The 27990-nt window shown below is 42.1% G+C and overlaps 1 protein-coding gene across 1 annotated transcript in view; it reads right to left on the bottom strand.

Annotated features, from left to right (window-relative positions):
* The window catches only part of kcnh2b (potassium voltage-gated channel, subfamily H (eag-related), member 2b), a 151690-nt gene that overhangs the window by 4477 nt on the left and 119223 nt on the right, over window positions 1–27990 (bottom strand). Inside the window, exons 6-8 of the mRNA XM_030767508.1 lie at window positions 4915–5337; window positions 2914–3304; window positions 709–908 (exon numbers count right to left, since the gene is read on the bottom strand). Of these exons, the coding sequence (XP_030623368.1) occupies window positions 709–908; window positions 2914–3304; window positions 4915–5337 (1014 nt within the window). The remainder of the gene's footprint in view (window positions 1–708; window positions 909–2913; window positions 3305–4914; window positions 5338–27990) is intronic.

Raw genomic sequence — 27990 nt, 5'->3', positions numbered from 1 at the left:
TTTTTCAGGGCCCTTATGAATGTTAAATATAGCCAAAACACTGTTTCACAGAAGATGTATTGGCAAGACCATATAAGGTCAGCCTAGCATGCCACCTATGAACTAAACTGAAGGAAGTTAGTACTATGTATAGAAAACGCTGAAGACTAGCCAATAGTGAGTAGCATTCTGGCTAAAAGCATAGCAATGAAGGGCTGGTGGGAAGAGGTTGTTTTGGGTTCATTGTTTATTCATGTCACATAGTTATGAAATCAGTAGTTTAAAACACAGTGGAGCTATCAGTTACACTTGATTATACTGTATGACTTTGGGAGATCTTAGCCATATGATGCAGCCTGTGGATACGACAGGAAAGGTGTGTATATATAGACACTTGTAAACTGCTTGTGTAGTGTGTGAAGTGCTTATCATGATATCTAAAGCATTAAGCATGCTTGTTAACTATTGCTGCATGCATGCCTCTAAGTGCGTTTGTGTATGTATACTGTGGATTGTAAAGGTAATCTTTCATCACACATCCTTGCAAATTTCATCTTAATTTACTGCCAAAACAGGTATTATCTATTCACAATATTACATGGTTATTACATGGTAATTATTAGACACGGTGTGTGTTTTTATGTGCACTTGTGTGTGTGTGTGTGTGTGTGCTTGTGTGCGTGCATGTGTGTGTGTGTGTGTCTGTGTGTGTGTGTGTGTTCAACTCACAGCATTCATGTCGATGCCATTAGTGTAGGACCAGGCGTGTTGGAAGTACTCCTCCAGTCTTTGGCGCAGCGGGTTGGGGATCTGGTGAAAGCGAATAAACTCTCGTACCCGTAGCATCTGCGTGTGATAGCGAGCCGTCCCTGAATACAGCCGCTGGATGATGGCGGACACGTTCCCAAAGATACTGGCGTACATTAGAGCTGAGAGAGGAGGGAAATGGGACCATGTATCATTTCTTTTAATTTCATAGCTGGCGAATACAGTTAAATCAGTCATTTCTTTTTTTACAGACCAACATGACGTGTTTGTTCTTATTTATCTGCATGCACACCGGTACACAATTATGTAAAGTCATATCCTCTGTCTGAATACTGTCTTTAATGTACTGTACACATTCAATTACTCCATCCTTTTTCTGTCCATTTCTTTTTCTCTGTCAGAATCTAACTCTATGACTCAGTTATAACAACACTGGAAAATGCAAAATAAAGCACGCGCGCGCGCACACACACACACACACACACACACACACACACACACATACACACACACAGTTATTTGTTCTGCTACAAAGTGAGCTCCCTCAGCCTAAATGGGCTAGGACAGAGGCAGGGACCTCTCTAAGTGGCCATGTATAGTGTATTAGTGTGTTTGACGGATACAGCACTCTGCCTGTCAGATTAAACCAATCTATCCGAATCTACTCTCTGCCCGCCGTGTGCCAGCCGTGGCGAAGCAGAATACTCTATAGACTGAAGGTTGTACTCCGGTCATTAAGTCATTTTTTCTCATTTCATTGTTTTCACTGTTACTGATGTACCGTACAGCCCAATTCAGAGAAAATTGCAATATTAAAAGCAATCAATAAACTGAAGTATGTTTTTCTTCTACATTACTGTGTTTTTTTGTTGTTGTTGTTTTTCGTTTGTTTAATCTAATTATGTTCCTACAAAATCCAGTTAATGTGTTCTTATGCTGTCCTTCCAAAGACGTGAATTATTCATAGAAAGAGAGTAAGGCATTTGGGGACAAGGCAGGGACAGATTCTGATTAGGAAAAAATCCAGTTTGTGACGAATCCCTTCTGAGCAAAACAGTAGTACACTGTAAACCTCCTCCACAAAACAGTATGGAGTGGGGAGCACTGTATTTCAGTGCTAGACACAGAAGTAGCATCTGTTAATGTTTGTGTTAGAGAAAGCTATTTAATCTCATATTCAAGGAGACTTAGTAATTGAGGATATGAGGTGTTAGATTTGTTAAACTTGATTTGACAAATTTTATTGATGTTCTGACCTCTGACTCCTGTGGACATGTCACTGCGCAGTAGTGGCTGATGGCACAAAGATTGATATGGGAAATTACTTTTCTGCAGGAGAAGTGTGATAAGCGCGCTGGTTTTGTCAAGGGAGGATATTAAATAATAAACTAGTTAGTTATTCATAAATTACTGCTATCAAAAAAGTGTCCAAATGAATTCATGATTGTAGATTAAAAAAGTTGTAAAACTGAGGGTCATTATTCATTTTCATTACTGTGGGAGAAATAGGTGGAAAGTTCACTGATGGGCTGTTGGTGTAAAGTTAGAGATTAATACCCATCCATTGCCATGTACAATCTGTGTCAGTAATTCTCAAGTCCTTCATCAGTAGTCAGTTTTCTTACCATAGGACTGCTATTGGCTGGGTATTGACATGTGTAAAAACGCCAGCAACACCACTCTGCCTGATACACTCGTACCAGCAGCGACACCCACTACAATGCAAGTGTCACTGCTGTGTTCAGAGAGGTCCACTGCCCAAATTAACATCCGGTCAACAGTGGTCCTGTGGTCAGAGACTGGCCATTAATGAATGAGGTAGAGATTGACTGACAAGTTGTGCACAGTAAAACATGGGCTACAGTCTGTAATTGGACACTTATACATTGTACCTATAAGGTAGGTATACCTCATAAAGAGTCAAGTGAGTGTAGGTTCAAGGGAAGTGTTTAAAAAAAAATGGCAATTTTGAGCTTGTCTCCTCCGGACAGTGCAAGGCCATTAAATATTGGAAATAACATATCTACATTACTACTGACAGTGCTCTATGCAAGCGACACTGCGCTCACATGCTATTACCACAATGACTTTTTTCTAAGTTTTATCAGAGGTAAAAAGAAAAAAGAAAAAAAAAAACACATGGGATGCCAACGCTCAGACACTCACATCCGATGAGCATGACGCAGATGGAGAAGATCTTCTCTGAGTTGGTGTTGGGGGAGACGTTGCCAAAGCCCACACTGGTCAGGCTGCTGAAGGTAAAGTAGAGCGCCGTCACGTACTTGTCTTTGATGGAGGGGCCAGAGCCGGGGTTACTCTGGTTGTAACTCTTGCCCAGCTGGTCGGCCAGTGAGTGCAGCCAGCCAATGGAACCGTTTCGCTCCACGTTGCCGATGGCGTACCAGATGCAAGCCAGCCAATGGGCGATGAGAGCGAAGGTGCACATGAGGAGGAAGAGCACAGCGGCGCCGTACTCCGAGTAACGGTCCAGCTTGCGAGCAACTCGCACCAATCGGAGAAGACGCGCCGTCTTGAGCAGACCAATCAGAGTGGTTGTCTGTGGCAGGGGGGCAGGAGTCGGGGGGTGGGGGTGGTAAAAATTTTGTTATGGAACATATCAAATTTGTAATGAAGAGAATTGATTGTATTGTGCACAGCAACAAACAATACATTATCTGTTTAACTGCTGGGTATTTTTGGGTGGTGGAGCACTCTCAACCTAGCAGTGACACTGACATATGTAAAAACCTCAGTTTTATTTGGAAGTTTGTCAGTGTCACTCTAAGACTAAAGAACATCACACTCACAAAGAGCTCAGCACAAAACAGACTGTGCTTTTGGACAACTGCACCAGTGGAACAAAGCCTCTGCAGGTGTATTACATTAGCGTCCAAGAATAATGGAGATTAAAAAACAAACGCTGGAGTACATTGAAAATGTAGAACATGGAAGCTGATTACAGCTGAAGCCTTCACAGAAAAGTCTGACAAAGAATCTGATTTTGATTCTCGTATATGTTCGACTGAACATGAATTTAAACAAGGAGGGTGGTGTAAGAGAGAAACATTATGAGAGAGAGAGAGAGAAAGACAGAAAGAGATAGAGAGAGTGAGAGACAGAAAGATAGAGAGAGAGTGAGAGACAGAAAGAGAGAGAGAGAGAGAGCAAGAGAGATGAAGAGAGAGAGAGAGAGAGAGAGAGAGAGAGGTAAAGACAAATAAGGAGAGAGAGAGGGAGCATGTCGTGGCTCATGTGACTGCGGTGGCCCGGGTGATATATTGGGGGTCATAAATAGTCCAGCTATTTCTCACTGAACTGTCAGACGGCCATGTTCATTCCTAGCGATTACACTTGTCTCAAGAAGCAGTTCCCGTCAATAACACAAATAAATAACAAACCGATTAGGCCGCTGGCTCACAGCCTAGTTCCAGTCTTCAGGGGGGACAAATGAGTGGAACACTACAGTAAGAAAAAAAAAAAAAGAAAGAACAAAAAAAAATCTGCCTGGCAGCTGGCTGACCTGTGCTATGACTGAAATCTTACCACACAAACAGATCTCCCTCCACTGCTGTGGTTCTGCCCATACATAGCCTTTAATCTGCAGGCTAATTTTCAGACCATGATAATCGTATTAGTTTGGTTTCCTCCCAGGCAGTCCGCATCAATATTCCAATAATGACATGCAAATCAATCTTATTTTTGTACAAGTGTTTGTTTCTTTGTTTGTTTTCGTTGCCAAGAACAGATTTTTTCTTTTCTTTTGCATGACTAACATGACCACAAATTACAAACGTTGATGGAATTACTTAAAATACACTGTTACAAATAATACTAAGCAATGGAGGCAGTTTAATACATTATGTTCCTGTACTGATCCAAAATCAGTTTACACTTACAGTTAACAAAGACAAATCTGGACGCAAATACTGGTGTTTAACCTCTATCCAGACTCCTACCTCATGACCTTTGAACTGTACTCACAATGTCAAAAACCTGTCAGACCTGCCAGGGAGATGCAATCAATTCAACAGCTGCTGATACGCAGATATACCATTACAGTTTTAACAATGTTTTGTTAAATTTTAAACCATAAAGACCTACGTTTTCCAGCAATCCCCTCGCCCATGCCCTCCTTTCCCCATGACTCCCCCTCACCTCTGCACTCACCTCCTCCCCGTTGCGGTATATGAGCAGGTCAAAGGGGATGGCGGCTACCATGTCGATGAGGAACCAGCCCTTGAAGTAATGCACAGCGATACGCAGGGGGTGACTCACCACCTCGTCGTTGGCGTTGACGTAGGTAGTGCGGAAGTTGATGAGGATGTCGATGATGAACATGATGTCGACGATGAGGTCGACCACATTGAGCGGGCTGCAGGTGTAAACGCATGACTGGATGGCCACGTCCTCCTGGTCGTTGAGCAGGAACGCGGCCGAGTAGGGCGTGAGGATGGCTGTGTAGATGACGAGTAGTAAAATGAGCCAGTCCCACACTGCCTTAAAGGGGCTATAGTGGAGAACCGTCCACTTATGGATCCGCGGGGCCTGGAGCTTGTACTCAGGAAGGACGTCGGCACCTAGTGACAGCACCTACAATAAAACACAGAGGAGAGCATGTTGTTATACTTGCACAACGGGGGAAATGGGTTCCAAGCAGGGACAGCTGCTTAAAGCAGATTTCTCTTTGAAAGTGACATTATTTCTTCTTATTTCCAACATCTTATTTCCAATAGTAGCCAGCGTCTACAAAAATAGCCAATTACTCAGCTGATCCCGAACCAAGTTTAACCAAGTTTGGTGTCAATTATCAGTTTGCTTTTCCTAGTTCTTCATAATCTGGAAAAGCTGACATCTGTGTTTATTGTTCTTTTCCAACTAGGAGCGTTCTTTCACTCAAATAGAATGTTAAACTTTGGATGGTGAGTTTTCTTTTATTCATCTCTACACACACGGGTTGTTCTTTTGTTCATCTATACACACACAGGTACCTTTGGACCCACAGTCTGTGTTCTATAAGAAGCATTAACTGGGCAAACACTGAGTAGTACAAATTGATTAGTTACGTGTTGTATGTACAAACAACCGAGATCTTCTGTCACTGAAGTCGCTCCATGACAACAGTCCTATTTTGACATTACAATTACATTACACAACCACAGCCTTAGCTTCACTTTACAGTAGTCTGAAAGCTGCTACTCCACGCATCTCAGTGATCGTTTTACAAGCTTGGCAATACAATACTTTCACAAGCTTCATGTATAAAAGCCTTTTTTGTCTGTGTGCTGAATTATTTATCATGTGGAAAACCTGTGACAAGTTCAATGAATGGTCAAAGCACTCGTTACAAGCTGACATTTGCATGACCAATGTTTCTGCATATTTAAATTATGTTAATCTGTGCAAATGATGTTAGTAATCATGGAGCCCAGAGAGAAACAGCTCGATGAGAGCCAGGGCATACTGCTGCTGCTGTTTTTTCCCCTGTCTGATGGGCCTGACCTGCAGTAGACGGGGTCTTACATAAAGCATTGTGCCTTGCTTTGGGCACTGGGCCCAGGGAGCCAACAGACTGACAGCACTTCCTTTCCCATCTGTACCAGCATATCGCTACGCAGAACGCAAACACTGGCAGCTAAACACTCACACGCCAAATGATGGGGCATGTTCACACCCACACACACACTCACAAGAGTGCAGATGCTTACATTACTACAAATACTCATCTGTAAATAAGAGCTGGACTTGACCTTCAAAGCCCTAATGCACACACATGCAAGCACACACACAAATGCGTGCACGCACACGTGCACACACACTTAAACAGACAAACACACACACACACACACACACACACACACACACACACACACACACAGAGACAGACAAATACACATGCGCACAGAGTTCTGTGGTGTTCCAAAATGTCAGCACTCAGTCGGAATCCCCACGCTCCTCTGAGCTGTGACGACAGCTCTAAATAGTCAAAGAGATCTTGACACACACTTGTTAAAAAATATATATAAATATATATCTGAAAAAAAGGGACCCTTTTTCTGTGATATGATTCAGCACACTGGCTTTTGTTTGTTTGCTATTATGAAGAATGACAAAATGCAGAGAACATACAATTGCACATGAACAGACATTAGACAGAATTATTTTAAAAGCTGAGTGCCAGTGGGATGGGGTTCATCAGAGAGATAGTTGATAAAATAACAATACGAAAAGATACGTGATTATGGAACAAAATAACAGCACTCAGTCCTGTCCAGGACACATAATTATCCCTAAAAGCTGCCTCTGATTTAAGTCTGTCTTTTTTTATTTATTTTTTTTTAAATTCCAAAATTTAAAGTGCCTGTGTCAAACAGAAAGAACGACTCACATAGTTCAAACATCAGAAAAGTCTGAGTGAAGATGAAGGATGAGGAGAGCGTTTGGATCGTACCATTACACCACTCAAGCTAAGTTCACTGACCCATGACGTGGTTGGAGAGCTGTAAAAATGCTGCATTGACATTTCTATAGGTTCTTATGTATTTGGTTTTTTTTGTTGTTTTCTTTTCTTTTTGTGTGTGTGTGTGTGTGTGATGATGACTGTGCCGCGGGGACAGATGGTGTAGACGCACACCGTTGGGCTGAGTGAGGGCAAACAGATTTGACAGTGACAGCTGAGACTAAAACTCTTATTGCCCCTTCAGCTGTCACATTTCACCACCAGATGTGTGTGTGTGTGTGTGTGTGCGCGCGTGGTCCAATTTCACTAAGACACACTCCTGTCATTATAAAGTGCTTCCTCTGAAGCAACGCACTCACACACTTCCAGCTGAGTCAAATTCCACTCATACGCTGGCAGTTAATGCCAGAGATGATTTTTGACTGGTTTTGTGCCTGTGCATTTAGTGACAAAAGCTCTGAGACTAAACAGTCTATAGGGGTCATAACTGTCTGTTTGGCTATGGGTTATTTGTTGCATGCACAGTCTACACAGGCTGATGAAAGAGAGTTTAACAAATTTCTTAACACAAAACAAAACTGTTCCCTAAATGAAGGGCCAATACACATATCTGATCCACTTCAGTAGATGAAATGACTTCCTTTGACTTACAATCACTGAACAACAAACATTCATTACTTCCTAAGAATGAACAGTTCCTTTATTCAACAGCAGTCCTAGGTTATTTAATGCAGACATATCAGGGGTAGAGCAAATAAAGGAAACATCAAACAGTATGTGAGTGCGTGTTAACTAATAAAGAGTCGGACTCCCTTCAGAACAGCACAAACCCATCCTCATACTCCTGAACCATTCAAAATATGAGTCCCCTTTTCCATTGGTATTTTATGTGCCTGTATATCTCCTGTATATACATGTGCCATGTTCTCAAAACTCAGTTGCAACTGACTCAAATACACACACACACACACACACACACACACAGACACACACACACACAGACACACACATACTCCACATAGACTACTGCCATTACATTCTCAGGAGCATCAATTCCTCCTTACATCCCATCAGCTGAATTCTGTAACTTAACTGTTCAGAATTCCGTAACCATTACCCATTCAGAGCCAAAGCCCATGTCACTCCACATAAGTCCTGTAAACTGCAGCTGGATCCAAGGGCACCTGACATTCACTCTCCTGTCTAAAAACAGGGCCAATCTTTCCACTTGAACTTCTCCATTTTCACGCGGAGCCACCTGACTCTCTCAGGGAGGGAGGGAAAGAGAAAAAGAGAGAGAAAGAGAGAGAGACACAGCAGGTGCTCTGCTGATCCGTGTAAACTGGCTGGTGCACTTACATAGTCCTGTGTTTTAGGATATTCACAGAGAAAATGAAAAAAAAGTCTCAGGATGTGAACTCATCCAGCGTTTACATAAACGTGACTCATTAGAGCAGAGATGTCCTGCAGCTGCGGAGTTATGAAAGTTCAAGAGCCTGCTCATGACACGACACCTGCACTGTCAGAGTTGACCATGGAAGTCCAGAGAAGAGCCCCAGGCATCTCCCTGACTGCACGGACAGAGAACAGGAGTGGTGAACTGAGAAAGACAGACAGTTTGCTCTGAATAAATGCAAACACTCCAAGCAAAATCCAGACCAATACCAATAAAGCTAAGGAGGCTATGGTGTAAAGTAATGCATTAGTTTAGATGAGATGTTCATTATGAAATGACCAGGTTGGACATAGCAATCAACTACAGATGGATATAAATCTTTAAAAGGGGGCAAGTCTGTTTATGTTCTACTTCATTAAAAAAATATTTTAGTGATATATCCCTGCAAATCAAACTGAAGTATCTGAATAATTAGGGGGTAGTGATGCAACATAAAAGATAATTTGCCTCTCCTATAATAATCCTCTCTGAGATTCAGCCCTTACTGAATATTTGCCAAGGGATCGAGCCTTAATTAATGCAAATAAAGAGAGAGAGAGAGAGAGAGAGAGAGAGAGAGAGAAACCAAACTGCAGCAGAATAGGGGGAATAAATGCAAACTGCCCCCCCCCATACAAACAGCTCGTATAAAACAAAACATATTCTTCTGTCAGGTCCAATTTAGCCAAGCGAACAGTAAATGACGTTGGCTAATGGCTTACAGAGGCGTGAGAGGGAGCAGATGTGTGAGCCCTGGACTGAGGAGTCATCATTACTCCCAAAACACTTCTGGCCTGATCTAATTTTGATCATCTAAGCTCTTTATGCAGTATCAAAACCGCTTCATTTAGACTGGTGAAAAGAAATGAAGGCTGCATTAATTTGAAGGAGACGTTGTAGGTTCAGTCAAGGTTTGAGAGTCTGGATTTATTCTTGTAGCTAGTTTGGTGAGCTGTGGACTTAAAAAGTGTTGGCTTCATTGAAAATTTTACTTCATACAGTGCAAGTACAGCTGTCGTATTGTAAAATACGACTTTGACCATCGGCTCAGAAGGATACTAAATTATTTACTGTAGGATTCACACTGACACAACTAGTCCTTATGACTTCAAAAATTTAACCTCGCTTTCATGTGCAGAATATCTTCTTTTATATGGATTTGGAGAGAACATGTTGGCTTCCCTGCTACAAAGGGCTTAAAAAAACAAATCAAATTTTAAAAAAAACAAACAAACAGACAAACAAAAACCTCCAACATACATCAACAAAACTATAAAGCATGTCATCAAAAAAAAACCAAACAAACAAACAAAACAAAACAAAAACGTAGATAAAAAAGCGACGCATCTCTTCCAGCTAATTGAGTCAATGTTCTCCCTCTGAAGACATGGCAGGGACGCGCCCTTATTTGGTCGTTCCTGGGCTGAGTCTTGGGGACAGAGTTGTTTTACCTCAGTCATTCTCTACCTCGTTTCCCCGCAGCACAAACATGCTGAGGATCAGCCCTGCAGACTGTCACAGCCTCCTGAGGTTCCCCACCAAGGGCACTGTTAGGCTATTTTTAGCTATTTGTGTGAATTTAAAACAGCCCTCAAAATATCCTGTGGCACACCAACGTCGTGAGTGATTACAATGATTTAAAAAAAAAAAACCTGCATGTAGAATGATTGTAATGTCAGTATTTATTCTCTCGAACATTAGTTCATTAAAATTTCATTAAAATCAAGAAAATAATGCAGTTGCAACAATAGCTAAGTACTACATAAGTAGCCAAGGTCTTGGATTTAACCTCAAAAAATTTGCCACAGCTAACGACAACAAAAAAAAAACTGTCCTCTTATTAGAGGGTGAAATGAAATATTCTACAAAAAGGGCTTTGAAATTCGGTCAATCAATTATAGTTCACTTCTCATTTTGGGAAAATCATGAGACTAATTTCATAATATTGACCATCCAGGGTATTTTCACCTCCTTTAAGCAGTCTCCATCTAATGATCTGTGGCAGGATAAAAGTGGGTCACGCTAATTTGTATAGATCAGAGTCAAACATTTGGCCTTGGTAATGATTTATCCATTATTTCCCCTTTAAATTAAAGCAGCCCTCCATATCATTGTCTAAGCAGTTGGTGCTTAAACAAAAAAGACCCCTCCTTCTCCCCCCTCCCCCCACAACTCTTTACATCTCCCTCATCTTTTCCTCAAATATAACAGATGACTTCCAGGAGGAATCTTGACAGTGCTGGTCTGATATGAACTGCCAAAAGTGAGAGGGTTAGAGTGAAATTCTAACTGGAATACCATCCTCATTGTTCTGTTCTGTTGTAGGTGGAAAAGTCAAAGCGTGCTTTAAAAAAATAGCCTGAGACGTCTGGGATCAAGATACAAAACAGAGAGGGGACAAGTCCTCTGCGAGAGCTGGGGAAATGTTTTGGCATTGGAGCCAAGCGGTGACTGGTTAAAACAAACAGTTTCCCCATCTAAAAGCAACAGTGCTGAAAAATTAAATAATCCTGGATGAGAGCTACCAACCCTGGAGACTCATTGAGTGCTAAAACACTCCTCCTTCTCTGGCTTAATCTGTTCTGTGCTCATCTCTCTCCCTATCCATCATTCATTTTAATCTCTCTGGGCCTTCCCCTGGTCTCTCTTTGTCAAAACCAATGAAGTGGAATTTTGCTAACTGTAGTATTTCTCCTGAGTTTCATCAGTCACTGTACTTCTGAACCCTGAGTAAGGTAGTTGAACATCAACTGCTAAGTGCATAAGTGGAAAGAAATTTTGTTGTTTCACATTTTGGTGATATTTCACTACTTAGAGGAAACAGAATTGATTATTCAGAGAGGTGAACTGATAAAGATCAGAGTAGTTCTTAACTGCATAAATACAGGGAATTCCCAAAGCCCAAACTCAGGTTAAGGGCTTAGCTCACTTGTAATAAAGTTTTTTTAAAAAAAATCTATCATCACTAAAAAGTCATTTGTGAGACACTTTGGTTTTGGTTGACAACCTCAGGGAGTTGTGGCAAGCGACACAGCTAGCCGACCACTTGGAGTGAATCTGCGGTTGTGTGGGACTTGATCCATTAAACAGAAGGTCATGGGTTCAAACCCCAAACAGGCCAGCGAGCTGTTAATATGTCCCTGAACAAGGCACTCAATGTCATGGCAGCTCTAGAGGTATGTGACCCCCTGGAGTGGAAAGCAGTAATTGTAAGTCACTCCCGGTAACAGCACCAGTTAAATGAAAATTAGAGAAGTGTGCCTAGGCCAGCTCTCCAAGGTCTGCTTAGGCACTGACCTCCGCAGGTCTCTCCACAACTCATAACTTTATTGTGTGTGTTATCTGAATAAGTCCCATGTTTAAACAGCATGTTTTGCTTGTTGAAATAATTGTTTACTTGGTTGAAAGAGCGTGGTTTTCAAGACGATGCACAGTACCAAGTATATTCAAGTATTTTCCTTTTCCCAACATAACTATGGGGCTTACCTTAGGCAGATGGCTTTGATCTTGTTGTCCTCGCATATAATTATAACAATGCAAAATCTTAATTGTGAATTGTGACCAATTTTTATTCAGCGCAGTGAGAGGGGCTCTCTCGGGAATGATGTACACCGATGGTATTTGTCCAACCAAACATCTTTTCACACTGTGTGCTTAGTAGTGTTGATTGTTCTGGGCAACTTCCATTTCACACATTTGGATTGATTTGGCAAGAGGCCTGTTGCAAACACTAAAAACTTTGGGAAAAAGAAAAAAACAATTACATACTAAAAAGGAAAACAAGAAGCTTGCCAGAGTCTCCAGTGAGACTCTGAAACTATTCTGGGCAGTCTGAATGAGGCATTACACTAATTGGTTTATTTTTTTTGCATTGGGAAAGACAGAGAAGACACTTTGTCCTGAGGAGCTACCCCTGAACTTTAGACTGTGCTGCAGCCTAAAGAATACACAGTGAGTTTAAGACTGTGTAAAGTCTACGGGGTACCACAGTGCGTTCTAGACTGTGCTACAGCCTTAAGGACTGCCATAGAACACAGGACTAGCTGGTCACCTGACCTTACATTGTTGTCTTTAGCTTTGTCTTCTGTATGAACACATTCCTCTCTCTCTCAGCACACGGAGAGGAGTTAAAGACAGCAGGCAAAACAAATGATGACAAAGCTCAGCTACCAGCAGCAAGCTTTTACCAGCAACCAACCAACAAACTGATAAACCAACCAACCAACCAACTGATATAACAACCAACCAACTAACCAATCAACCAACTGATAAACCAACCAACCAACCAACCAGACAAGTAAACAAACAAACTTCAATCATGCACACGTACATGGTGCGCTATAATGTATATTGGTTGGCCATTATATTGTCATCTTACTGTGATGTGTGAAAACACCTGAAGCAAACATGAGATTTAAACTAGGGCAGGGACTTGTTGAGGTTCCTCTTCGTTAGACATGTCAGGAGTGTGGCTGGGGAAAGCGCCCATGAACAGGGCAGTGTGTTCACGCGTACAGCTACGATGTGACAGATCCTCACCTACATGCCCACAAGCTTTGTGTGTGTGTGTGTGTGTGTGTGTGTGTGTTAGTGAGAATTATGGAAATTATGACTGTATGAACTTTAGCTTTGTCAGGCCAATAATTACAGTATATAATGTAGGCATTTACCATAAATAACAGATATGTTCTAAAGAAAGTGACCAAGGAAGCCCCTGTTTACACATGATCTCAAAGCTAAAAGGCTGTAAGGGAACATCGTAGAAAATAAAAAGAGATAAAAAAAAAGCACAGGGTCACTCAGGCTATGCCTGTCTTAAAGTCATCCACACGTCCTGCTCTGTACAGTAGAGTAAGAAAAGCTCTCAGAGCGAGATATCCCCAGTGATGCCAGCGTTAACGCCAAAAAGCTCAGTCCCATATGCTCGAATCATTACGGGTTATCCAAACAATCACCAGTCAGACGTCTCTCCACGGCTACAAATCTGGCTTTTGCAAATCTGAAAGCAAATCTGGACAAAAACCCCAGAACCATGAGCAGTCAGCCGAGCTCCTTAAACTGATTAGAGTATAAATCGGAAAGATGACAAACCGCGTCTGGCACAATTCTAAAAAATTTCCACTACCTTCACTGCTTTTATAACTGCGTCACGGAGCAAAATACAATTTTGGAGGATGTCCATCCAGCTCCTAATTAGCCTATAATTAAAATAACCTTGTTGTTGTTGGGGTTTTTTTTCACTGCTGTGTACTTACACAGACCTGTATGCTCGGATCTGTTTGTAAAGCTGGACCATTACAAGGTCCAGGCCCAATCAGTGTTCTGCTACAGCTACAGCACACGGGGGATGTTACGAGGACTCTCCATAGTAGTTCAGTGCAGGCCTCCTCCTGCTCTATGTGATTTATATAAGTTCCTCTCTCCACTGACAGAGGGTTGCAGTTCCTCACACGCGCTCTTATTCCATATTCAGACACAGAATAGCCACTTTGGTACCTAATGCTCGGTCCCCGGGAGGTCCTCACCATGATGAGTGGTGCTGTTACTTCAGCTTCCAGGTCTAAACGAGTGGGTGTCTGACAACTCATATGAAACCCGTGTGGGTGGAAGTCCGTCCAGCTAATAGCTTGGTGTTTTAACAGATTTATCGCATCTCAAGGGGGAGATCACAGTGTGTTGTATTAGATGTTTTACTGCCGATGGTTGGAGATCGTCCCCGAGCGGTTCTTGGTATAGATGGAAAAAAGGAAATCAAAGTTGAACAGAGCTGAATAATGTCCGGCATAATGGTTGATGATGCTGGACAGGAATGAAATTTACGCTGGTCATTTCAACCCCAGATTAACCATCCTGTGGACTGTCATTATATTAACATGGGCAGACATTCCACAGACATCGCAGTAAGGCTGAGTATAGGCTGTGAGTTTTTATCTTTATGCAGCATGTGATTTCTGACTCCTTCCAGTCTTTAATGCATTACTCATACACTTCATGGGCCTTTTTTTATCCGCATACCTTGTCTTCACACCTTGGGTCCTGTGAGCAAAGCACGCTCTTTCTAACTCATAGCCCAATACCATTCAATTCTCCTGCTTAATCTAAAGGTGACACTGGAACAAAGCCTATGTCAACAGCCTCAATATTTCATGGGCCTTTCAAGACACTAATGTACATATTGTGTAAGAGACCCTGGCCCTGTCACAGGAGATCCATCGTTCCGTAATAGAATCGCATCAAAAATTCAACGGCCTCAATTTCTACTGCAAACAATAGCTGGCTCATAGCTCTCAGATCTGCCAATACTAACACGCTAGAGATTGGCGGCTATTTCAGTAGCTTTGGGTTCTGATACTCTGTTGAATAATTTAAACTCAGGGCACAGCTCAAGAACAAATAAGTGAGATTCTCACACGAGTATGATTGATAGGTTGTGATGTAGGGTCCAGGGGCTGCCCAGCACAAAGGCAATTATGACAGTCTCAACAAAGAAAAATCCTAAAATCCCAAGTGACATTTTCTCTGTTAGATGTTGGACTTTTGTTAGATGAACAATTCCGTTCATCTTCTCGTTTGACCATAGTCATGCCTGCATGTAGCCTGTACAGTGTCTAGACGTCAAACTTGAAGAAAAAAAAATTAGGCCATTCTAAAATGAAAGACAGGTTAGATAAGGAGGGGGACAAAGATCTTCCCTCCAGTGTCATGACAGACACAAGAGCACGCTCGTCAGAGTGAGCGCCACACGCCTGTCTGTGTGACCTTTTCCTTTTGTGTTTTAAAACGGTCCTCATTAAAACATAACAAAAGAGCATTTTTCCACAGTATTAATCGTCCAGTTTCATCTTTACTACTGCAGCCCCACCACCCCCCCCAACCAACCACAGCCTTCTCTTTACATTTCCATCACTGCCATAGCTTCGGGAACTCACTCTCTCTCTCTCTCTCTCTCTCTCTTTTTTTTTTCTCTCTCTCTCAAGACCTACACTTTTCTTCTGCCCTAACACAAACGGATAGGCTTTAAAAATAAATGCTACCGTGTGCAGGACCAAAAAGAGGGTATTTGAATAAAGTTACCGATGCAGGTCTGAGGGAAGATTTTAAGGAATTAATTTATGACGGGGAAGAGAGCCTTCGGCGTCTTAGAGACAGCTTTCTGCTTAAGTTCATAATCTCCTTTTCAGAGCCGCTGCCACTCCATCTGCTGATGGAGCCTCTTTTTTTTTTTAACCCCCAAAATTTGCAAGGATCAGGGTTTCCTGTCACAGCATTGACAGAGATCAAACGTGAATAAAATCTGCAGCAGTTTTTTCCACACATCATCAAATACAATCTGAGAGAGAAAACATCAAGTATGTAATAAAAATGTAACTTAAACGTATTCATTTTAGTGGTACTTGCTGCGTTACATTATGATTCGTATTACCATGGTTTTTTGTTTGTTTTTTTGTTTGGTTGCTTGTTTTTTTTTTCTCAGAGACCAATTCAGCAGAACATTTAGCTGTTAATGTATTATTAAGCAAAGCAACTTGGATCCGAGATGTGCCACAATAAATTATATTCATGCAATGCAAGAGGGGTTGGGGAGGGCAGAGAAGGAGAGAGAGAGAGAGAGAGAGAAATCTTGACATGACTGGATGTATTCAAGGGAGTGAAACGAAGCCTTAGAGGGAGATTCCTACCGCGTGGACAGCATATCCTGAGCAACTTCAGCTAGAATGATGTGCAACTAGGATGAGCAGTGCATCTGCTGACACTAAGGGAAATGTACTAGAGTGACAACAGGAGCGAACTTCTTGTTCCCATCAACACCCATGCCGTGATGTTTTTCACGTCTCCGCCATTCTATTTTTAATATGTCAAATAAGCAGGATTTAGCAGAGTAAGTGGATCTATGGTTTCTTCATACTGACAGTCACTGAACTGGCTCGCATTGACTTTATGCAGTTTTATGAAAGACTTCTAACAGACAACTGCAGGACTCTGAATAAACCCTCTGACTCGCTATAGGATTTAGCTCATAAGAATTCCATACATGTAACTGTTTTTCAAAGTAATCAGACAGCACACAGAAAAACAACAACAACAACAACAAAATGTGGGCAAAAGCATAGCAAATGAACTGTTTGAAGAAGTTCTCTTTAAATGTTTCATCTATATTTCACGAGAAAGTACAAAGGTATTTTCCCATTAAAATGCTACAAAGAGAACATCATTAACAAACCCATGTAAAAAGTCTAGATCTTGATAAGAAAGAAAGAAACAAAACAAACAAACAAACAGAACAACAACAAAACGAATAAATTTGAGCGTGTGAAGGTTTAGTGCAAATGGTAGTCACATCTTTCTAATCTGGGTAAAGCTGTGTTACTCTGTAAAGAGCCAGCAGCTTGCCCGGTTTCCTAACACAGGGCTCTGTCAGGGAATAGCGTTCTCCATTAGAGAGCACGTCCACACTTGGAGAGCACAGTGTAACCAATCACTTAGGTGTACTTCCTTTTGCCGACGCCCCCGCAGAAGTCTCCCTGTAGGGTCTGTGTGCGTCTCTGAGAAAAGGCTGGGGATGAGAACAAAGACTGATGCCTCTGTAACATACTGGTCTGAGCCCTGATGGTCACCAACACGTGTCCCCTGAACACATGAGCTGTGCCATTATGGAACCAGCCAAGTGGAACCACCCACAGAGTGGCCATATCAACGCTAGCCTGGGTTCACACACTGTTTACAACTCAATTCACACTCATGGCACTGACAAACTAAAGTAAGGATTCAACCATTTTATGATTTTTTTTTTAATCACTGTATTTAAAATAGATTTATAAATGTGAGTTTGATACATTTTTAAAATGGCTTTGAGAGTTTCAAAAGTTTCAAAATTGTAACAGTTCACACCCTCAGATGGAAACAGCTGGACATTATGAGACCACAGTTTGGCTGATTAAAAGTATCTCGAAATATGTGGATGCTAATGTTGGCATCTCAAAACTCAGCTATTACAGCCACTTGCTACACCCCTGTCTCCGCCTCTCTCTGATTTGGTACTCGGCTCTCCCCGTTTATTCACCAGCAGCCTGTCCAGTTCAGTGCTTACCACTTCTGCTTGTTCCTTTTTAATGCTCTTATTTAGACAGCACTGTATAAACGACTTTGTTTCTCTCAGTTCTTTGTAGTCTCTCATTCTCATTGAGTGTAGTAAGCTGTGATACTGCTGTCTAGTAGAACTGCCATCCCTCACGTCCACTGAGTTTCAGAACAGTGTTATTCCTGTTACCTCCTGACAATGTTCCTAATGTTTTTGCCCTTAGTCTGTTTCTTGGTTTCTGATTCCTTGCTCAGCCCACAACAATCTAATACCCATGTGGCGAACTTGTCCTGTCGTTCTGATTTTGATCTGGTTTAACGATTTGGGTTAAAGGCTGCTCTGTGCATACTTCCTGATTCTCTGATTCATCGTTACACTGGTGAAACGAATTAAATTCCTGTCAGTGTGTGGTCCAAGGTCACATGAAGGTGAAAAACATGACAAAAATTGACAAAGCCTCGATTTAAAATCATTCTCACAGCACGTGTGAAACACCTGATGTCCAATGGATCTCAAGTGTTGCCAGATGACTATGAGAAACGACGCAGCTGAATGCATTTCCTTTGACTCAACTAAAAAGGTCACTGAGAAAATGAAATTAAGCCAAACCTCCAAAACCATTCAATCAAACACAACATTAAATATTAAACTTTGAATTTGGAGGGTAGCAGCCAGATCTATTCTGAGGCACAGTGAGGCATAAAAAGATCCACTTTCAGAATCAAACTCACAGTGAGAATTTCAGTCTTACAGACCAAAACACAGAGCAGAGAAAAATAACAACAATCAAACCTATATTAGTAGAAAGCTCACAACTGCATGTTAGCATCACTTTTGAAACATCTGGATTTCATTAGAACAATGACATCAACTTTTAATCATTCATTTGAAATCCCCTCTGAGATCCAGAAATAGATTACAGGGCTAAATTTAGAAAAGCATCACATATGAATCTGCAAATGAATTCTTCATGCCTGCGACTCTATTTCAGTGACCTCTTTTTTTGCCTGTTTGCTACTGACAACAAGTCTCTATCTGGCCCTGATCAAAGCAATGCACAGCCTCTCCAGTGCTAGGACTGTATGCATTTTGATTGTTGTGGTTCGTTTCAAAACGTTTAACTTTATTGCCCTCATCAGTCCAGCTTGGCACAGGGTGTGCTTGTGCTCTCAAACAGAAGAGAAACCCAGACTGAAATGACCTTTTGAATGTTGATAACATGGTGACAAGTGAGTTTGTTGACCCTATTGTTGGCCAGTGTCACCAGTTTGCTGCTGGCCCTCTGTGATAACCAAAAGAATAATTCTGAATAGGCTGAATGAGATTCTAAATGAAACAACAACGCCCATTTTAAATTATTTTACCTCACAGCACTTAGTCTTAACTGTCATGCACAGTGAATTTTTTTCTTCCCCTAACCCTGTGTTTTTGGTCCAAATAGAAGAAATAACCTTTTGCATCTATGGGCTTTTCTGATTGCCTTCACAATATGTCATTTATAGTATTGATTGTATTCTTAGTCTGTTTTTCTCTTCTTCTTTTTTTAAGGCACGCACTGAAAATTTGTGCAGGTGTAAGGTGGAGTCCTTGCAGACTGAGACTGCATCTTCTAAACGCTCAAAAACCTAAAAAAAAACACTTAAAAAAATGTAACTAAAAAAATTTGTATTGGCTTTTTGATGTGTAGTTGTTTCTGCAGAACGTAAGATGACAACAAAAAAACCCCCCAAAAAAACAAAAAACAAAAACCCTGCTGTGCCTCTCCCTCACTTCCCCAAATACAATGAGGAGAATGTACAGTCATCCCTCTCTTTATCCATCCGCTCATCATTCCCCCTTCAATGCCCAGTCTTCCACACTAGTCACTCCATCATATCCAGATCTCTTAGGCAGTTCAGTGAAAGTGCCATGCCAGATTAAGTCACCTCTCAGGATACCTTAATCCAGCAGGATCAAGCCACGATCACATGGTTCACATATCTGTCTGATTGCTTTACACTCCAAAAACGAGAGCGAAGCAGCTTACTTCTCCATCTGAGACAACTGTTAAAATGAATTAAGATGAGTCTTTACCTCAGCACTTTAAAGCAAATCAACAACGCTGGCCTCAGATCAGTAAAAAGACACTAATAAAACATCAAAATATAGCGCATGACATTGCCGACCTTTTCAGAAAAGTTTCCACCAGCAGAACAGACATCTTTTCCTATAGACTGAGAACAAAACATTCTAGAAAGACTAAAAATCCAGAATGATACTTTTTTTTTTCCACAACGGGGAAAATGTTCTTTCTTTCTGCTGCAGGCTGGATGCAGTTTTGTCTGTGTAGCTGTCTCTGCTCTTTACCTACTGTGTGTCAGTGCCTGAGGTGCTTGCTGTGTGGGTCTGGGTGTGGTGGGTGGATATATCTGGAAATATCTAAGCATGTCTGGAGCTCCACAACACTTAGCATTGGGACAAGCAGTCTACCATGGCTGGAATGATGAAACCCCTTCTCTCTACGATCGGAAGAAGATAAAGCATGGAACGTGAGCAGACTGGATGTGAACTGCAAATCTGCTGTGCACCGGAGCACGACTCTCGGAGAGCTAAAGCTGCCTTACACAGAGTCAGATAAAAGTTAATCCACATCCATTACTGTCAGCATTCGTAACAACTGCAATAACAAAACAGCAATAACAAAGAGCTTACTGAGGGAATTGTAGACATACATGTGCGGTCAGTATCACCCCCCACCCCCCACCCCCCCACCCCCGCATCCCCCACCCCCTGCAAGATTCACAAGAAGTTTCTATCTTGCTTTTCATTTCACTACCTTCTCTAACATACACAGACACCCAGAGCCACATTGAGCTGTGGATGTCCCTCACCTCTCTCCCCTCTGTGGCCAGCCGGGAGGTGTTGGAGGCATCCCAGCAGTGGTGGTTGGGAGGGCCGGCCTTTCGGAGCGGCATGGGAGCAGAGGAGCACTGGAGTAGCTCAGTCAGCACCTTCAGAGCTAGAGCAACGACCATGATCCTCAGCACTGCATCGGGCCACCGGCGTCACGACGACGCCTGGACGACCCGCCAGCCCCCGCCACCGTGAATGAAACCAGAACGACAATGTAATGGCGAAGGGGTGACTCCGAAACAAACACGTTCAGACCACGCATTGCCTAGAGTTCCTCAAATAGGCATCAACCCATTCCCTGGAAGGGAGAAGGAAAAAAAAAAGAACACTTCTTCTTTAACGCTCCTTTCTCTTTTCACCACCTCTCTTCCCAACTCTTCCGGAGAGAGCTTCTAGTCCAGTCCTGCTGAGATTTTCTCACTTTTTCTTGTTCCGTTGAGGACTTTCACGCTGTACTGAATCTCCTCCTGTCACGGTATAACCCTCTTCGTAGTTTTGGCAGAGACCCCAATGGTTCAGCTTCTCCTCATCTACTTGATTTTCTCAATGAATATTTTCGAGTGGTTTCTGAGCCCCTTCGTGCTCTAAAGAGCCGAGCAGAAGATGAATAATTCAAAATGAGCCGAACAGTGCTGGGTTGAGCACATGCCAGAACGCATGGCGCAAGACTAGACGAGACCGGACGGCAACAGGAGTCTACTAGCAGATGAAGCACTGATGTTGAAGGAGGAAGAGAAAGGGAGAGAGAGAGAGGGAGAGAGAGAGAGATGCTCAGGGAAGTGATTGCTGAGACAGAAAAAAAAATCGCCTCACCAATGAGACATGCTCTGTTGAGGATAATCGGAGAGGAAGGGAGGGAGCAAACATAGAACGAAGGAGAAAGGAAGAGAGAGCAAGAGAGAGAGAGAGAGCGAAAGAGAAGAGGAGAACAAAGCTAGCGATGAGAGATTTTGGTAATACATCACCATAGTAAAAGAAGTGACATAAGGTGAGGTAGCTAGAGCAAGAACAAGAAGAAATTAAGGGGGGGGGGGGGGCGCAGAAAAAACAGAAAGTGAGGTACTGAAACAAAACAGACGAAGAGAAAGTGAATGTGTTTGTGGTCTGAATAGTTACTGGGGCAGAAAGGGAAACAAACATCTCCCATTACTCCTCAACACCCTCAGTCTACCAATTAGACTCCCCACGGTTTGACAGCCAGGACTGGCTGTATTGGTTTTGTCTGGTTTTCAAACACTGATGTTTGGTGATTTTAGGAACATATTGCAGTGGACACCACTAAATGTACACACAGACACACACACACACACACACACACACACACACACACACAGACAGACAGACACGCACACACAACTATGAGATGTGTGAATATCAATGGAGAAAGTTCTAATAATAGCATTGCACATGGACAGGGAGCAAGGGAATGACGCGACAAACAAATAAGCGCCTTCGGCAAAGTTACAACGCAATTGTGTGTCTGTGCTGGTGAGAGTGTGTGTGTGTGTGTGTGTGTGTGTGTCGGGGGAGGGGGGGAGGGGTGCATGTGCTGTATTTATTTTTCTATGGCTGTGTGTCTGTGGATGTGGTGTCTCTATTGTTCACAATACTTGTGTGTCCTAACATGCGCATGTACCTCATGTCTTTACATAAACATCAGTTTGTGTGTGTGTGTGTGTGTGTGTGTGTGTGTCCATGCATGTGTGTCTGTGTTTGTGTGCATGTGAGTGTGTGTGCGCGTGTGTGTGCATGTGAGTGTGTCTGTGTATGTGAGAGACAGTGTGTGTGTGTGTGAGTGCTTGTGCATGCACACACAGAGCTCCAGGGAAGTGTCTCTAGTCCAGTGAGAAATCTCAGTGACAGCTGCCTGTGTATGTCTCTGTGCAGTGGGGGTGGGGGGTGGGAGAGAGGCGGGGAGAGGTTGTGACTGCTTTCTGTGCTGGCTTCTGCCTACAGGCCTGGAAGGGTCCACACACATACAGACACACACACACACACATACACACTCCCAACTGTGGAGCTACTGCGAGCAAGCCATCCTCATTTCTGTAAAGGTCACTGAGCTGCAGCCTCTAAGATATACAGCTAAGCTAAAGTGAGGCAAACAATTACATTACATTTACATAGACAGTTCTGCTGAACATAGATACACTAGCTAAGCTAAATTAAGATACACTAGCTAAACTAAACTGAGATACAAAGATACGCTAAACTCAGATACACAGCTAAACTAAACTGAAATATGTGGCCTTGCTAATGTCAGATATACTTTTAATCTTAATTCATATGCTTAGTTAAGAAACTTGGTTATACACAGTTGAATTCAGAAACACAGTTACGTTCACAGCTGCTGTTCTAACCTCAGACACACAGTTCTGCTACTCACTCTTCATGAACTCTTCTAAGGATGGCTACCCAGACACTTTACTCACTGCTTCACATATAGTAATCATAACTTTATACACTATTAAGACATGCAATACTATGTTCTTAATGCTACTTAAATAGTTATGCCAATCGTAGCAGTGAAGGCAAACAGGTTGCTGTAGCTCTGTTTACTAGAGAGACACATTGCTTTGTTAACTGCTTCAGTTTATAATAGTTAATAATAGTTAATAATAGTTATATTATTAATAGTTAACAATAGTTAATAACAGAGGAGGGAAGGCTTACACTGACCAAATGCTCCTGACATTCAGACTGTGTTTATGAAATGTGAAATGCATCTTGACATAAGATGATATTTTATTCATTTATATCTCAAATTTTAGTAATCTACACACATGCACATACCTGCACGCATGCACGCACGCACACACACACGCAGGTGCGCATACACACACACACACACACACACACACACACACACACACACATACACTCTTGTTTTCTGCATTTGTGCAATGGACTCATTCCCCTGATTCTGAGGATGTTAAAACCCAGAAAAATTTACAGACAGTCAACACCTGCAGAGGGCTCTTAAAATATGCAGTTGATTATATGATGAGAGTCTGTGCGCACATGCAAGAAAATGTGCATAAACCCTTTCAGGGTTTCAGGTCACTGTGTGTGTGCATGTGTGTGTGTGTGTGTGTCAGGAGTGAGTAACTGTGCTCTGTACCTTGCTGTAAACCAGGACACAGCTGGTAGGCTCCACTAGATTCCTGGATTAACTGTTAACCTCACTGATGAGTTCTCCTCTCATGCCTCTCTCCACAGTGAGCAAGCCACCTGCACTCTCTCTCTCTCTCCCTCTCTCTCTCTCTCTCTCTCTCTCTCTGCATCAGTTTGCATGTTCATTCCTCTGTTTCCCTCTTGCCCCCTCCCTTGGTTTGTATGTTCATCCCTCTCTTCCCTCTGTCTCTCCTCTTCCAACTCTCTCTCTCGTCCAGAGTGCTTTGACCATGTTCTGCTTTAGGTCATCATCAAATAGACTGTATTAATCAGCACAGCTCATACCCAGTGACACCAAGACATGGGACGCAGTCTCAACACTTCACTCACGTTTTCATGTCTTCTTGTGGATGGGTTAAAAAGATGATAAAAAACAATGAAGGGAGTTTATAAAAGCTTAGCCTAGAGAATTTGTCATATTCATGTTGTGTGAGGGAAAAATGAGCTACAAACAGGTATACACTGGTATAGCCTTTTTGAAGATATATGTTGAGTCGAGGTGATTGTCCAGAAGAAAAGGCCAAATCAAGAAAAGTAAGTGAAACGGTTGAAAAACTATTTCAGTTCTTGGCATTGTGCATTGAAATGAAGTTGAGTAAACAGGATGAAAGAATCCCATGATTCATATGTGTTTTCAAATGACAATAACATAATACTTAAGTAAAACAATTACAATTAATTTTCTAATCAGTTCTTACAGCTCTAATGTCTGGAGGGATAAATATGACACTGTTTGTGAGTCAGAACAGACTATGCATGCATGTGTGTGTGCGCGCGCGTGTGTGTGCGAGCGCGTGTGTGTGTGTGCACAAGTTTGTTTTCATGTAGGTCATTGCTTTTGGCGACAAATTACACCACCAAATCCCCTGCTTTTCTGCCACCAGTCCCCCTCCCCCAGTCACATCAGTGGTGTTTTGGTGAGGCATATCTTTCTGCTTGTTTCTATACTGTGTCTATATGATTGTGAAAGTGTTCCGGCGAGATGCATGTTCTTACACAATAGCCCAGACTGGGGTTGCCTAGATACGAGGAGGAGAAACCGCTCTGTCTAAATTTAAATTCGGAGAGCAAGTGAACCTGTATGGGAACCCATGCAGGTGGAGAGGAGTCTACACAATAGCATAGGGCGAACACCAGACTTCATGAGTCACTGTTAACAAGGTCTCACAGATTTACTGTCATTTTCTATGAGACTTGTGTATGAGTCAATGCATGTGTTGCAAAAGCAGATTAGACTGAGCACATGCTCTGTCACTGTTGGTAAACCCTTCTCTTGCCAAATATTTTCCATTTTAAACCAGATCTCAAACTGAGGGGAGCTTTACACATGGACTGTACACAGCAAAACTGTTACTACACTGCCACTAGGTGTCTTTCCAAAGTAGTGAGACGCATTTCTTGATTTTAAACTAAGCCTTCTCCTTAAATGCAACACTTGTATTAATATACAATACGGTCTATCAAATGGCATCTATTCACATTGTGCACACAGGTAGTTGCGATCAGCTAGCGCTGTTTTTCTACAGCTTTCCTTTCTGCTAGCCAATCCTAATTCATCACAAGACCTGGCAGAGAATGTTCAATGCCAGAGCCCCAGTGCTGGTAACTGTGTCCAAGGTCAGGCTAACCTGAGATGTTAAAAACCAAACAAATGTATCTACTCCTCATTCCATTCTCCATGCGCCACTCAGCTTAGCTACTCTGCGATCTGAACACGTTTTACATAGTCTGTAAGAGTGCTCCAGACTACCACAGGCTCATCCTTCAATTCCACAAGGTTCTAAAAGATCCAGAAAGTTCCAGAAGGTTCTGCATTGTTCTGATTTACCATCTGATCAAACCCACAAAAAATTAACAGTCTGGAAAGTTCTTTCTTAGTAAGCAGTTAAAATTTGTGATGTTTAGGTGAGGTTGACTCATAGCATCGCTTGACAAGGAGGAGCAGAGAATGTTTGTAAATTGCATCTTTAGATCAGGGCTGATATTAGTTCCCTTTTTTAGCTCTGTTTTGTGTTTTACACTTCCATTTCTCTGCTCCATATGCATATCATTATGAGGCCAAGTCAGAGGGGATTTCTGCTTGTGATAATCTGAGACGGGTTACAACTCAGGCTATCAGCCTGTCGTTATTCAAATGCTAATACTGGAACCATAAAACAATTTCAGCAGAGAGAGGTAAACTTCAGTTCAGTTTTAGCTTTCTTTGCTAAATGAATCTGTATGGCATTCTTTAAGTGTAGGATTTTGCTATTTAGTGTCCATATGTGAAAATAAGGCTAAAAGGTTTTCTACCCTCTCAGATATATGAAAGTTTAATTGTACAGCAAACCAGGATTACAGAAAGCGCTCAGCAAGAGGGAAAAACGAACAGTCTGATTGGGAGAAAAATGTATGCTCTTTTATGAAATATGCAAAGAAATAAATAAAAGACTGCTGGCAAAGTGGGATTTTTTTTTTCTCCTGAATTTCGAAAGCATTACATAATGCTCGAGAGAAGTTTTCAGAAAGCAGGTCTGAAGAGCGAAGCTGAAACACAGACTTGAAATTCATGTTTCTATGGCTGGATGTACACACGCTCACCTCAGTGTGGTGCAGAACTGAAACTTTGACAGGAGACTCTGAACAAGAGTCAGTGACCCACTGGTATACATTCATAAAATGGAACAAAATGTACATGTACAAGGAAATGCAGTGAATGAGAAATGAAAGCTAAGTCAATGATTATTAATAAAGAGTACAAAAGGTTTGTACAAAACACACACACACACACACACACACACAGACGCATGCTCACAGGGTACATACACACAGACGCGCGCGCGCACGCACACACACATGCTCGGAGTACACGCACACACAGGATATGGTTGTGAAAACATAATTCGCATTGTGTGCAGACCTAACATAATGTAGAAACTGCTCATCAAAAGAAACTGTCATACGCGGTTATATGCGATATACACTCACTCATATACACATGCCAAGCCTTTGCAATGGTTCCCTGTTCCTTCTCTGCTGTCCAAAACCATGTCATTCAGCCTGAAAACCACATCCCCTCCCTGGCTGCAACCCTGTTGTATGAAAAATCAATCGCGTTTACTGCGTAACTGAATCACTTACATCATTTAATCGATCATTTCTTCCATGTAAAAGGCTTTGGCTTTCCAGGAATCACGGACTCCCAGGGCTTTCACTGAACGTCATTCAATGTGCTTTGATTAGGGTCAACATACAGGGTAATGTACACACATTAATTACATGGATATTGACAAAACACTCCACTGTCAAATGTTTGCAACAGATATATAAATACACGTTGTGACAAATTGAAACTAATCCATGCTTCCCTTGAGTGTAAATTAAGACTGTCTCTTACATTACTCAAACATTTATACCTACTTTAGAAGACACTTTCCATTATGCAAGTGACATGATAAAAGGGCTTGGCGGGTCTTAACACTGTGAAAAATCATTGCTGAGTTGATGTCTCTTTTGGACGCTAGGGCCCCTGAGGGAAGGGCAAAAGCACTCAGTGGGCCTGTTGAGAGGCGAACAGCACCTCTCCTCTCCAATGATGGCTTTGTATTTGGCAATGAATGATTTATGATGGTGTTGTCTAATCTGACAGAGATTTTATGATGGAGAATCCTTTGAAAGAAATTGGAAAGGAACTGTTGAGAATAAGATGTGAGGAAGCGATATTCTTTAAAAAGGGATTCGTCACTTCTTGACTAATTCTTACTTTCTCTTTTCCTATCTTTTCTCTCTCTCTCTCTCTCTCTCTCTCTCTCTCTCTGTTTTACACAATCTCGCTCTTTCTCTTTCTCTGTCTGCTTTACACTCTATGGGGTCTGAGCTCTCAGAATTCAGTGAGGTTTTGAGAAAAAGAAAAAGAAAGAGAGAAAGAAAGAGGGAAAGAAGACAGAGGGGCCAAGAGGGACAGAGAGGGGGAGGAGTACAGAGAGAATGAGCAACTTTTGTGTGTGTGTGCGTGTGTGTGTGTGAGAGAGAGAGAGAGAGAGAGAGGGAGGGAGAGAGAGACAGAGAGAGAGAGAGAGGATATCAGAGAAATCAGAGACTTTTTCAGTGAGGGAGAGATGGGGTAGCAGAGAAATGAGTGAGGTTTTACATATGTGTGTATGTATCTGTGAGAGAGGCAAGGAGAAAAAACAGTGCTGGCCGGGGAAAGGCACAGCATGACAAACA

The sequence above is a fragment of the Chanos chanos genome, chromosome 3, assembly GCF_902362185.1.
Source record: "Chanos chanos chromosome 3, fChaCha1.1, whole genome shotgun sequence".
Classification (NCBI taxonomy): domain Eukaryota; kingdom Metazoa; phylum Chordata; class Actinopteri; order Gonorynchiformes; family Chanidae; genus Chanos; species Chanos chanos.
This window is presented reverse-complemented; position numbering and strand designations above follow the sequence as displayed.